The 13704-nt window shown below is 42.9% G+C and overlaps 1 protein-coding gene across 4 annotated transcripts in view; it reads right to left on the reverse strand.

The window, feature by feature from the left end:
* Positions 1-1155: 1155 nt before the first annotated feature.
* Positions 1156-13704, reverse strand: part of FLI1 (Fli-1 proto-oncogene, ETS transcription factor) — a 150638-nt gene continuing 138089 nt past the window's right edge. For all 4 annotated transcript variants that reach the window (XM_029572556.1, XM_029572555.1, XM_029572554.1 and 1 more), the window contains 4 exons: positions 6226-6291; positions 4435-4497; positions 3348-3395; positions 1156-2839 (listed from right to left, as the gene is read on the reverse strand). In XM_029572556.1, coding sequence (XP_029428416.1) covers positions 2310-2839; positions 3348-3395; positions 4435-4497; positions 6226-6291 — 707 coding nt within the window. In that variant the 3' untranslated portion in view covers positions 1156-2309. The remainder of the gene's footprint in view (positions 2840-3347; positions 3396-4434; positions 4498-6225; positions 6292-13704) is intronic.

A 13704-nucleotide genomic window follows, 5' to 3' on the forward strand; every position in this document is an offset into this window, starting at 1 on the left:
AAAAAAAAAAAAAAAGCATTTAAGGATTTTTGCAAAAAGAATATTCAAGATCTCACAGTCCTTTGTCCTTGTTTTGCTTTCAAGGAAAGTCTGTGCTTGAAAGGGAAAAGCAATGATCTTATCAAACAAATTCAAGGCAATTTCCATTTTTCCTTTATGTCAGGGGTGGCCAACTCAAGTCTTCAAAAGCCATAAATAGGTCAGGTTTTCAGGATATCCACAATGAATATGCATGAGAGAGATTTGCATGTACTACTTTCACCATATGCAGATCTATCTCATGCATATTCATTATGGATATCCTGAAGACTAGGCCTGTTTGAAGTTTTTGAGGACTGAAGTTGGCCAGCTCTGCTTTAAGTGTAGAATTACTGGATGGCTCCAGATCCATTAAGGAGAAGCTGAGCCAGTCCTGGTTTTGCCCCCACCACACAGTATCTCTTGACTTCTAGCTTTGCTTTAGTTACAGAAACTGGAATCACAAATTCAGGGGAGGCAAAGAAACAAACTAGACCTGACTCAGCCTGTTTTGAATGATCTAGAGTAATGGTTCTTAATCCAGTCCTCAGAACACACCCAGACAGTCAGGTTTTCAAGATATCCACAATGAATATGCATGAGATTGATTTGCATATAATAGAGGCAGTGCATGCCAATCTAATTCATGCGTATTCATTGTGGATATCCTGAAATCCAAACTGGCTGGGTGTGTCACAAGGATTGGGTTGAGAACTACTCATCTGGAGTAATCTAGTAACCAACCCTATGAAGCACAATGCATGCATAAACAAAAGAAAATAATTTATTTGCATACTGTCTATTTTCCTTTTCATGGGCAGCTGAAGACCAGTCCCATGCAGAAAGCTGTACTTTGACAGCTAAGACAGACATAACTACCTCCACGGACATACAGCTGTGAATTTCCGGTGGGAACAGCAAGCACGACAGACAGACAGCCAGGAAGGGGATTGGATAATGCCTCTAATAAATGTATTAGTAATAGGTTTGATTTTGTACAGCTCCCTTAATTAAAAAAGGAATTTTATCATGCTTTACAATCACAGTACTCGATCACCCTTGGGACGGATGACTTAGCAGCCTAGATTTAGCATCTGGACTATATAAGAGTTTCAGAAAGGGCAGAGAGCGAAGGAATATTATTGCAGTGGTTTCTCTTTATAAAAATTCTCTGGCAACAAAAAGATTTATTCTAAAGAGGACTCACAAATGCAGAACATGACAACTAACAAATACCACACAAAAATTTTGTTGGGAGATAAGACTTTGATATCTTATAACTAAAATGAATTATAAATGGGTTCAAATGGTTTTGTTACAAAATGAGAACACTGCATTATTGCCCAATTACAGATGAGATAGCAAGGCACAAAGATATAAGGTGGTTTACCCAGTGTCACAGAGAGTCTTTGGCAAAGCTGGAGCTGGGACCTCCCCAAGACCCAGAAATTCTTATAGATCTGTGCTGTCATCACCTTGCCTACATCTCCATGATGGATATTGATATTGCCCATATAATAACAGCAATACAGCATTAATAGTGCATTTGAGGAGGCCTAGAAAAATAGTCATGCAATGGCTATTGTGACATCATTCTCAATGAAAGATGTTATAGGTTGCCCAGAATCTCATTTTTGAAAAAATGTATTTTTTGCTTAATTTCATTTGCATTTGTGCATTGTTCTGTTGCTTTTATAGTGGCCGAAAAATCATCTTTTAGGAGTGTTTGCAAAATCTTTGCAGGTCCCCTCTTAAGCAGGTTTGCTGTGTTCTGTTCTTTGATAATCCTGGATCCATTCTGAAATCCAGATACCTGCTTGAATATAATTTTCAATGCCCATGACACATATCTTATTTGTTTCCAGTTGGGTTGGAAATCTTATTGTTCTTAATATATCCTGTTCCAGTTAACATCCAGTGTACCAGGTCCTCATAAAATGACATCCCAAACCAAGGTATGACAGAGAAATACCCAGCTATCCTTCACTAACAACAAAAGATGATTCTTCTCAGATCCCTGGCCGGATCCATGTCTTGTTAAGAGCACTTTGTGTTATTGCAAGAAAATGCTCACAAAGTATTCCAGGATTGGCTGAGCAATCTCCATTGCTATGCTGAAAATTCTGATGATTGTGGAAACTATAATACCAAACTTGAGAAAATTAAAAGCTTGGTCCAACAAAATCCAGTTCTTTTCAAAGGCCACAATGTCCATCAAAGATCTGAAGTGTTCAGGAAGCTAAGGATGTCCAGCTAGTCTATGAAAGACCATTCAAGGAAATAAAATCAGTCTAATAGTAGCTACCTAAGTGTGATGGTACATGGGTGTTGGGGTGACGTGGCACATTGGGGTTTGGATAGATATTTCCAGTAGGGGAACTCCAATATGGTGAAGCTGCTCCAAAGAAGCCTGAGGAAGTGACGGGCATTGAAGAATGATGCGATGGTACAAAGTTCACTTTCTGTTGATGAGCATGATATGGAGGCATATAAGAAAGCTCTGATGGATATTTGTACATTGAAGACTCAGTTGGGTGAGGTTGGAGAGCTTGGGCAATACCATGAAAGTCAAACTTATAGGCATACCTCTTGCCATGCACTTTGGTCATAATGTTTTTGTCATAATAATATCGAAGAGCTCGGCTCAACTTGTCGTAATTCATGTTGGGCTTGCTTTTGCGTTCCCCCCAGCGCCTGGCAACCTCATCAGGGTCTGTCATCTTGAATTCTCCATTTGTGCCCTCCCATGTGATGCAGCTGGCATTGGAACTGTCTGAAAGCAACTCAAGGAGAAACTGCCATAGCTGGATCTGACCACTACCTGCAAGAAAGGAAGACTAAAGAGTAAGACAAACACAATGCAGAACCATATTTCCTTAGAGAGTAAAATTAGTAGAAAATTCCTGGAAATTATTTCTGCAAATATTGAAAGGGAATGAAAATTTTTCTTCTTGCTGCAAAACAATGTATTATTCCACAGTAATGGTGGCTTACAGTAATGATGAGGAATAATACCAGAAAAAAGGAATTTTGTGAATGACAATCACCCTAGCAGTCTCATCTTGCAAAGATCATATTTCTGAGGTCATGAATACTCACTTATTGAAAGGATGATAACACCTAGCCTGTGTGAAGAATTAAACTGGGCGGAAGCCAATTTACCTTGCTGTTTCATTTATTTTAAAATCCATAAGGTATAAGAGTATGTGAGTAAGTGTAAGGCTAATGCCAGGTGATTTTGACAGAACAAGATATTCTAACACTCTACATATTTTTTAGACATTCAACATGGCTATTTGAACATTCTTGATGAATTATACTGGCCTTACCTGGGTTGGCTAGCCGACTGCTGGTAGGTCCCAGAATCTGATAAGGATCTACACAAAAAGGTGAGATGTTTTAAAAAAAAACAAAACAAAAACACACCTTACAGTGGGCAAATTCTCTTGCATATTCTTTCCACCATGAATTGACTCCCAATGAAATTCTACATTTGTATCTCTGTGGCCAGTCTGAATGCTAATGCTAATGATATCTAGGGATATGCTTTCATTTGAAACACAATTTCCCATTTAATTCCATTTCAATTTGAAAGCAAAGGAAACAAAAACAAGCACAATTTCATTTATTTTTGTTTTGTTTAATTTCTAAATATGTCTTCTCTTTTGCAATAAGTCAGTCACACCGGCCTTATTGGGTCTCCATCTCAAAATGGCATGGGCAGGCCCTGAAACTGATGCCATTTTGTTATATGAAAGAATCTCTGTACCTTTCTATCTTAGTACAACAAAATGGTGTTATGTGGAGACAAAGACCCAGCAGGGCCAGAATGACTGGGCATTGCTCCTATGCCTTAGACCTGTGGATGGAATAAGTGATTGAGGACAAGGTCTAGGAGAGTCCAGGGAATGCTGTGGGTGGCTTTGGTAGTGGCAGAGGGGAAGGGGATTTTTCACTTGTTTCTTTCATTTTAAATCAACAATCCTGAAACAATTACACAATTGACAAAATCCCTGCAGCCATTGCAAGGCATGAGGCATCAGATCAATACTTTATAGCACATTTGTATTTTGATACCATGTTCGTCAATAGTATAATTGTTTCAAGGATTGTTGATATTGCACTTCTTTATTGTTTATTGTAGTTTAACATTAAATACATACCATTAGAGGCCGGGGCACCTCAGATGGATGGCGGCATATTTTATATAGTCTGATTTTTTTTTTACACAGTTTAGAAAGGTCTCCTTGTCTTAAACACAATACCATGTTTAGCAGAATTTCAGATATGCCATGAATGCACCAGACAGACAAACCTGTCACATATAGTTCATGCACTATTAAAAATAATTTATTTGTGTAATAGTCTAATAAGAAAGTTCACGCTCGTGACTTCACATGTTCTGCTATCCCCTACCTGGTTGGGGTCGCTGCTGCACTGTGCTCTTCTTCACGTTCTCCGTACCCCCAATGGGGGGGCCTAAAAGACAGGATGCGTGAAAATCATAGAAGTGGGGAGAATGAAAATTTGCAGAGTATAACGCTAAGGGCAGAGCATTGAACTGGATAAGATGTCTTCACCAGGATCTTCCACCCCATTGGCAGAGTAATTGCAAACCCTACACTTGGGTTCTCTCTAATGTACTAATTCATCCTTATTTATACTGAAAATTAAAGTGAACCACTGGGTAAAAATCGTTTTCCTTGCCAGGGTTTCACAGCATTAGGCTATTTAGAACATATCCACACAGTCTGCCATTTAAAAATATTTCTTTTTTTTTTTTTTTTATGCATCACAAAAAACTGGACAGTTACAGTACGATGGCTAAGGACGCATTTCCTGAGCTTTCTTTGCTAGCCCTATTCTGCTGGTATATACTGAGCTGGCTTGGGTGAGAGCTTCCCATAAGCGTCCTGGTGACCCCACAAATAGCTGTGTTTTCACAGTATCCACAATAAGATAAATTTGCATATGTTAGAAATCTTGTATATGCAGTTAATATCTTGCATACTCGTAGAGATCCTGAAATCTCGACTGCCTGTGGGTTCACAGAGACAGATTCAGGAAACAGTTTAGAATGAAAGAAGACCAGAGGTCCATTGAGTTCGACCTTCTGCTGATTGCCTACCAGTTCTCTCTGCATTGTAATCTAGGGCAGGGGCGCTCAAACCGATCCTACACCCCACCCCCATCCCCCCAGCTAGTCAGGTTTTCAGGCTACAAGTACCCACCAATATCTTAAGAAATTGGCATACTGGGTCAGACCAAGGGTCCATCAAGCCCAGCATCCTGTTTCCAACCGTGGCTAATCCAGGTTAAAAGTACCTGGCAATTACCCAAACACTAAGTATATCCCATGCTACTGATGCTAGTAATAACATTGGCTATTTTCTAAGTATAAGAACATAAGAAATTGCCATACTGGATCAGACCAAGGGTCCATCCAGCCCTGTAAAAATGTGTTCTGTTTAATTTTGTATTATACCAGTTGCTTAGAGGAACATCCTGAGCCTTGGGCTCTGGCATGGTGACTTTCCACCGGCACAGCCCTTTAAAGCACCAGCGTTGGGGAATGACATTTTTGAGATCACATCAGGGCAAAGGGGAAAGGACAATGAAACTATACATAGCATGGCCCTTTCACCAAAAGCCACAAATGGATTTTGGTTTTCAGACTGACTACATTTGGTTCAAGCACCAAAGTCCCCTAAAAACCAGATCTAACTGTGGATCTCAAGCAGCCAAGGAAACTGAGTGCTTAGCAATAGCTTGCAAAGCCAACTGTCCCAGACACAGAGCATGGCTATATTACAATTTTCCAAGAAAACTTGTGAAATAAGTTATAAGTGCATTCAACTTAAGAGAGCATTTTTACCAATTGCAAACTTGTTTCAAGCTCATTTAGTGGAGAAAGCACTGCACTGTAAATTTGATTATATGCAAAGGGGCTGCAGTGAGGGCATTTTAGTAATGCCACTGCTGGCAAATACTGCTTACAGGGCTGAGCATCTCAAAAATGTTCACTGAAACAGCTAAGTTAATCAGCTTGCGCCTGTGGATGCCCTAGAGGCACCCAGGTCCTTGATGTTTCTGAAATAGGCCCCACTAACATTCTACTCTCATGCTCCTTTTTTAAAAAATTTTTTAAATGAAAAATGGAGTGGTTCCCCTTTTTTTGGTTCCAAGTATGTAGCAGAAACAACTTACTTTTGGCAGAAGCCGAGTTCATGTTATTCCCCCAGCCTGATCTCCTTACGGTGTCATACGAGGCATCTGAGGAGGCAAAGGAAAGCGAGGATGAGTGGCAGGGATCTTAGTCTCTCTGAGCGACATGGAGAGCCTGCAGCTCCAGTGACTTTGGCAGGTCACTGCAAGCCTTTCTTCGGGAAACCATTATAGGGATGTGCATTTGTTTGAAACAAAATGGGAAATTTTAACAAAGTTGCTTAGTTTTCAGTTCATTTCAAAAACAAAATGAAAGAAAAACAAATTAGATGTTGTTCATTTTTATTAGTTTTGTTTTAGCATATAAAAAACACAAAATAGCCATGGTACTCTCCTTCCACCAAATAAAAGAGGGCCCCCCCCAAAGGTCTTTTCCTACTCCAACCCCACGCTCTTTCACAACCTGTCCCCCTACTAATCAGTGACCATTTCAGATTGATTAGAAATAAAAAGTTCCCAGGTATGGAGACCAGAACTACAGGTCTATTCATACAATGGGATAAAACCAAAACCGGCTCATCCTTTAATGAAAAATGGAAATCAGTTGGCAATCAGAGCAAAAACATGATTGGAATTCAAGAACGTATGGGACAAACACAGAAGAATCTTAGTGGCAGGGAAGTGAGGGTGAAGCTGCAGATCAATTGGAGTTTATGACATGCACCTGGAAGTAAATTGGGCTGACTAGATGGGCTTTTCGGTTTCTATTACAATGGAAAGAGAAGACAGGCAGACAAGATTGTCTCTCAGTTCCAGTCGTTGGGACCTAATAGCCAGTCTGGTTTTTAGGATATCCACCATGAGTATGCATGAGATAGATTTGCACATAGAGGAGACAGTGCATGCAAATAACTCTCATGCATATTCATGGTGGATATCCTGAAAACCCAACTTGTGAAATCACCAGGATTGCAGACCTGGATTTAGGAATAACCATAGGAAACTGCCTAGCGTGCCACATTTTTAAGATGTCAAAGGGCCAGTTAGGTTCCAGCCCAGAGGGAGCTTCAGTGAGACTGAGCTGTTTCAAAGGAATGCTGCCAGGGCCCAAACTCTATATGCTGTACCCTTCTGTGTGTCTCTGGGCATCTCTTCCAGTTGTGCTTGCAGTAGCCAGGCTGTAGGTGATGCTATGTATGGTAGCAGTGCTGCTGCTCATCCTTCTGCATTTGGTGGGCTCTCTGGCCCTGCTCACCAGCCCTGCCTCCTTTTCTTTGATGTGTCTCTTGTGCCAGTGCTGTTGGCATGTTCAGTCCAGCCAGTTCCTGGGTGCTCCAGCCTCTCTTCACTCCCTCCCTTCCGAGCCCTGAGCTGCTTCACAGATGTCTGGCATGGGGTCCATGCAGAAGGAGCTGAGGAAGGCACCGATGCAGATATTAACTGGGATTCTGCCCCTGGTGCACGGAGTGTTGATGGGCCACAAGGAGCCAGTGAAGGTGTTGGGTATGACCGAAGAATTTGGCGTTCATTTGTCAAAGCTAATGGTAGATCCCTAGGGAGGGGAAAGCCACTCATCAGCTAGCATTTGTCATTTTGAAACAGTGAAACTGGCTTCCTCCACCCTCCTCCCGCATTTGGATCTCCAGGAGATGGGGAATAACTCTCCATGTCGTCCCCCAGGGGATTCTGCTGGGCAGGGGCTGGGGACAGATAGAGGAAAACGAAACGAAGTGCTTGTGGACTTTTAAAGAGAAGATGGAGCATGCTAGGGTTAGGCCTGGGGATAGAGGGGAGCATGCTGGGATCATCCCTGGTAGAGGGGAAAGAGAGAGAGAAGTTGTGTGTGTGTGTGTGTTTGTGTAAGAGAGAGAGTGAGTGTGTGTGTGTGTGATGTAAGAAAGTGTGTCAACAGAGGCAAGAGGAGTGGAGAAAAGAAAGCTGATGTGCACATCCCCCTATCCCAGCTAATCCACACCAAATCTCATGGTGACCACAATTCCAAAGGTCCCAGGTATGGCAGTTACTCCATTGTCTGCTGTAACAGTAATACAGCAAGCCTTTTGTTTCAGGCCTCAGAAACAGCTCATTCATATTCTTCCCTGTTATACCAGAGCATGACCCTGAGCATATGACCACAAGCTATTTATTTTTAGGGCCTGAAGTATTATAGGATTTATTTTCAGGGACTCTGGTTTTGTAGCATTTATTCCTGTGGCTCACATTTAAACAAATCAAGAATTCATACCACATAACTAGACGTTCCGACAATAAACTATGAATGCCAGGAAATGCTGCTAGAAAACATTCCTGCATGGCCAGCCCTGAAGCATGTTGCACACATTTCTCTAGCGACAGCCCAGTACAGCATTCATCACTTCCTTGCCTGCCCTCGCCCCCGCCTCCCACACACATACACACACACACACACACACACGCGCGCCAATCCACCTTCCACCCATCACCCAACGACATGCCTCAGACAAGATGGAAGGTACAGGAGGTCTCAAAATTCTGATACTAGGGATGCCGGCACTAGAGATGAAAATAAAAAGTTGTTGTTTTTTTTGGTGGTTGTTTTTTTTTTTTAAAGACTGGCATTGCCAGGAAGTCAGGCCAAAGACACATTTCTGCAAGAATAGTAACAGTATTACCAGGAGCAAAAACCAGTGGCTTGAAATAAACTGAGTTACAGAGGGCTTCACACGCAAGCTTTCCACTTTGTCTCTGGAGTGATTTCCAGGAGACTTAAAACTCAATCTGTATCAACGTCTCCAGCACAGATATTCACGGTTTCTTTATCACCGAGGAACCACAAAGGTGTTCAGCGGCTGCTAGCTTGGGATCTCTTGGAAACGCTCCCACCTCCTGTGCGCCAAGGTTGTTAAGTCCTCGATTTTTGTGATGGCACAGAAGCAGTGGGGAAGATCAGGGACCCAAGGTACTATCAGGACAGACGGGATGGGCCAAAGTTCTTTATCTGCCATCGTCTCCTTTGTTACTCTGTTACTGTCTTCAAGATTAGGCCTTACACTTGGGCTCTCACTGCCCTGTGGACATAAAGAGGTCTCTATTGCATTTCTTCTGCAGCCCCAACCTCATTATTCTATGCAGCAAGAAATCTCTTCTTACTCCTAGTTAAAACTACAAAATCCACATATACAGCTTACTACTATTACTACTACTACTAATCACTTTCCTAGTGCAACTCAACATATGCACTACTGTCCCAAAACACATGTAGCAAGCTACTATAAACCAGGTTCCTGCCTCCACTAACATATCATGTATTGGAGCCTTACAATGTGGACCAAACAGTGTCTGGATCTGAGTGATGCATCTTGGACCTGTCAAAAAGGGGTTGCCAACCCTGCAGAGGCTGCAAGCCACCGCAGCCAAGGTGAAAGAATATAAAAATACATCAAAAACCCCTGTGTGCTCTTCTGTGAATAACAAATGTTCTGCAAGAGCTAGTTTCCAGCACTCTCAGTGTTAACAAGTTGGGAAAAGGGCTATACTGTTTAGCCTGCCCAAAGAACAGCATTATATAGCCAGCAGAGAAGGAAGCCAAAGGAATACCGGGAGACCATTTAAGGTAGAAAAAGGCAAGTCCCGCCAGGAGTTGGAGCCAGGAGTCAAGAAGAGAGGAATGCAGCTGGCAGCCCTGCAATCAGAAGTATGCATTCGGAGGAAATAGAAAGACAAACAGAGGCTCTTGCTTCATAGCCGAGCTACTTGTAAAATCCCAACATGGGACAGAGGAGCCAGGAGCCTTTCCCCCTGAGATATCACCTTAGAAGTCTTGTTGCTACTGTTTTGCCTATCTGTTATGCTTATTATGTACCAACATGAGCGTTTTGTTTCCTCCTTTGTTTGCTGTTTCGATCTCAGCCTAGTTTGTCCACCCTGTTTGTTTCTTTGTACCCAGAAAAAAAATGTGAAAAAAGAAAAAAATATAGCTCTTATATTGTTCTTCATTTTCCTGTATTCCTTTACAATCCCAACCTAGTTCTCCCACCCTGTTTGTTTATTGGATATAAGGAGTGTTTTTTCTTCAGGAAAAAGAAATTGAGAAAAGAAAACCAAAATACAAGTTTCTCTTCCCATCCCATCTCTTTTCTGTTTCTCTACCTTACAGTTTTGTTGTACATCTCTAGGATCCCAGCCTAGTTCTCCCACCCTTCTTCTTTCATGGTTATACTGGGGTGTGATGTCCCCAAAAACCCTCAATTAGAAAGACAGAAAAAAGACAAGACAGATTGGAGAGACCTTTTGCATGTTCTGAATGTGGTAAAGGTTTCAACAGGAAGAGAGAACTAATGCACCAGAAAATCAACAAAGGGATGAAGCAGTATTCAGCTACAGAATACGGGGAAAAGCTTTCTTAATATAGCAAACCTCACAAATTACCAGGAAAGCCATACTGATTAGAAACCATTTACATGTTCTGATTGACAAAAATTTAAATTGGAAAGTAAATTTCATAAGAAACCTCTAATTCCACCTAGCAGCAAGATCAATTTGAAGGAGGGAATATAATAAAAACTTGTGTAACAAAAGTCATATTGATGGCAGATCATTCTCTTGTATTCAATCTGACAAGTGGCAAGTGCTTCAACAGGAAGCCAGGCATCCCTCATGCCACTCTTCCTTGCTGCTTTAAACTCAGACAACATATTGGGGGTCTTTCTGCCACTCTATCTTGCTGCCATACTTTGGAGAACTCCTGCCACTACAGGTACACTTTTGCTCCTTTATTGTGCCATAGGCTATTCATGCTTCTTTTGGTGCCATGTTGACATAGACTTGATATGTGGCCATGCATTCATCTTTCTGATGATGTCTACCCACCTATTTTAATAGAATTGATGATAAAACCCCAATTTTGGAGCCCAAAATAGGCTGTAGTACATTCCCAATAGACTTTAATGATAATCAAATGAATAAAACAAAATAAAATTTCTTTAAACTAATGAACCAAATGGAGGTGTCCTACAAAATTAACTTAAATGCATACCCCTATTATCAAGTACCAACTAGTTTCATGCCATCTATTTTTCTGCCCACTGTATCCACAAAATTGTGCATATAATTAATAGCCAACATGTGTGATAATAACAAGTAAAATATATTGTGGCCAGAAAAGTATGAAAATGAAAAGAGACCTAGGATGAAGACCAATAGAAGATGTAATACAACAAAAAGCAAAGGCAATTTAAGACTAGCTTTCAAAGTGCCTGCAGCTTGTTTGCCATTGCTAGTGTTACAGGGATCGATGTAAACAAATATAATACCAACACAATGTGTTGCGGTCCCGACCGCCCCTCTCCTGATAGGGCTCAGGCCCGCCTACCTCCGCTCCAGTAGTCACCGGATTCCGCCCAGTCTGGGCCCCGGTGGTCTCTCTCTTGCCACGTGGCGGTCGCCATTGCGGGCCTGCACCTCTCCGGTCTCGCGCGTGTGCGAGGACGTCCTTCTTGTGTGTCCAGCTCCTAGAAGCTCGGCCCCGCCCTTGCAGCTGATGTCACGCCCGGCTCCCGATATAACCGGTGCTCAGACGTTCCCTAAATGCCTTGCAATGAGGTTCCCAACTTCTTAGTTGCTTCCAGTTGCATTCCTGTTGACCTCCAGCTGCCTGCCTCTGACTCCGGTTTGCTTCTGACTCCGCTTCAGCCCGCTGCCTGCCTCTGACTCTGGTTTGCTTCTGACTCCGCTTCAGCCCGCTGCCTGCCTCTGACTCCGGTTTGCTTCTGACTCCGCTTCAGCCCGCTGCCTGCCTCTGACTCTGGTTTGCTTCTGACTCCGCTACAGCCTGCTGCCTACCTCTGACTCCGGTTTGCTTCTGACTCTGCTACAGCTTGCAGCCTGCCTCAGACTCCGGTTTGCTTCTGACCCCGCTGCAGCCTCCGATCTGCCCTGCCTCCACCCGACCTTCTGCTCAGCTCCGTCGGCTCTCAAGCCTACCCAGGTATCACGATCTCTTATCTCACTCTGCCTGCCCTGGTTCCAGCATCCCTGCTGCTCCAGCCCTTCGACCCGCTCTTCCTCTGCTGCTGATATGCCTCTGGCCTGCTCTCCGCCTCAGCCTTTCTGGACATTCCTTAACAGCGCCTAAGTCCCAAGGACCCGGGTCCCTACGGGCTCCTCCCGGGGGGTCCCCGGCTCCGGGTGAAGCCTTGCCAGGCTGAGTCTCCGCCTCCCGGCCTACCCTGTCACCCTCGGTAGGTCAGCCCAAGGGTCCACTATCCTCTCCAGCAGCTTCAAGCTGCAACACAATGGGGAAAATATACATAGATGAATACCATTTACATGAGTGTGGCTATTACAGAGGCGCAATACACATCTTGTAACACTGCCAATTTGTTCTTCCTCAGTGTGCAAAAGCTTCAGATTAAAGAAGAGTATATCCTTGTTCCCTGAGAAATCTCTGCCTTCCCTCTGATTATCACCCTGTGCCCACTGCACCTATTCTGCAAAGGTACACTCTCAGACCAAGCACATGCAATCTGTGACCTGCTCTCCTAAGTGCTACCCTCTCAGGAGGAAGAAAAAGCCCTGGACCTGCCCACATTAGGAGCATTAAAAAAAAAACAAAAAACACAACACATCGCAAACAAGCTGTCAGGTTTCATTCTGAGAGCCAGAGATGGGGACGGAGCTGACTAAGCGGGATCCCCCTGTGACTTAGGGTTTCCTGCCTCCCCCTCCCTCCCTTCAGCTTTACTTTCAAGACAAGGTATCTTTGTTTCCAAGTTTTTGGTAAACCCTGCTCTCCCCGCCCCCCATGCACATACACACACATGCCAGACAGAGGCAGCCTCTGAAGAGGGTCAGATAGAAAGCAGACAAAATGTTAACTGTGTAATTTCAAAAGGAAAATAATTATTAAAAAGAGGCTAAGCTACTGTGTATTTCAGTAAAACATAATTCCCATGCTAAGGACACAAATATAGGGCTAAAGGATATCTTCTTGCTGATCCTATTCAAATGGAAACCTGCTAGGATGTTTTTATATAACATTATATTTTCTCATTTTTATACTGCCTTACTTCCCAAACGTGACCTCCAAACAGTTTACATTACAGATAAAAATAATAATACAAAATAGCCTCTAATTTACAGACTAGGCCCAGTCCCTACTCTCACTGAAGGCTAGAACAACCCTGTAATACAAAACTAAAAACTAAACAGTCTTTCCAAATAAACCCACAAAACTTCATCCCACGCCTGTCCATCAAAATGCCAAAGTACAGTATACTGAAGTATCAAAGCCCCAACAAACCTAAACTATTCCTTCAGAAACAGGCAATGCACCCCATCACGTTTCGAGTAACAATCCTGGCTCCCCCAGGTCGTCCCCAAAGGAGCTCCCCCATAGGGGCAACCCTTTTTATGTTACCAATTCAGAGTACGACCTAACCCCATCAGCAGACCTCAGTTTAAAATCTGACATCATAAAGGACCTGGAGCCACCAGCGAGGCCCAGGTCTGAGCAGGAATCAGGCAGGGCAAGCATATAGGGTA

Source organism: Rhinatrema bivittatum, chromosome 12, assembly GCF_901001135.1.
Source record: "Rhinatrema bivittatum chromosome 12, aRhiBiv1.1, whole genome shotgun sequence".
Classification (NCBI taxonomy): Eukaryota; Metazoa; Chordata; class Amphibia; order Gymnophiona; family Rhinatrematidae; genus Rhinatrema; species Rhinatrema bivittatum.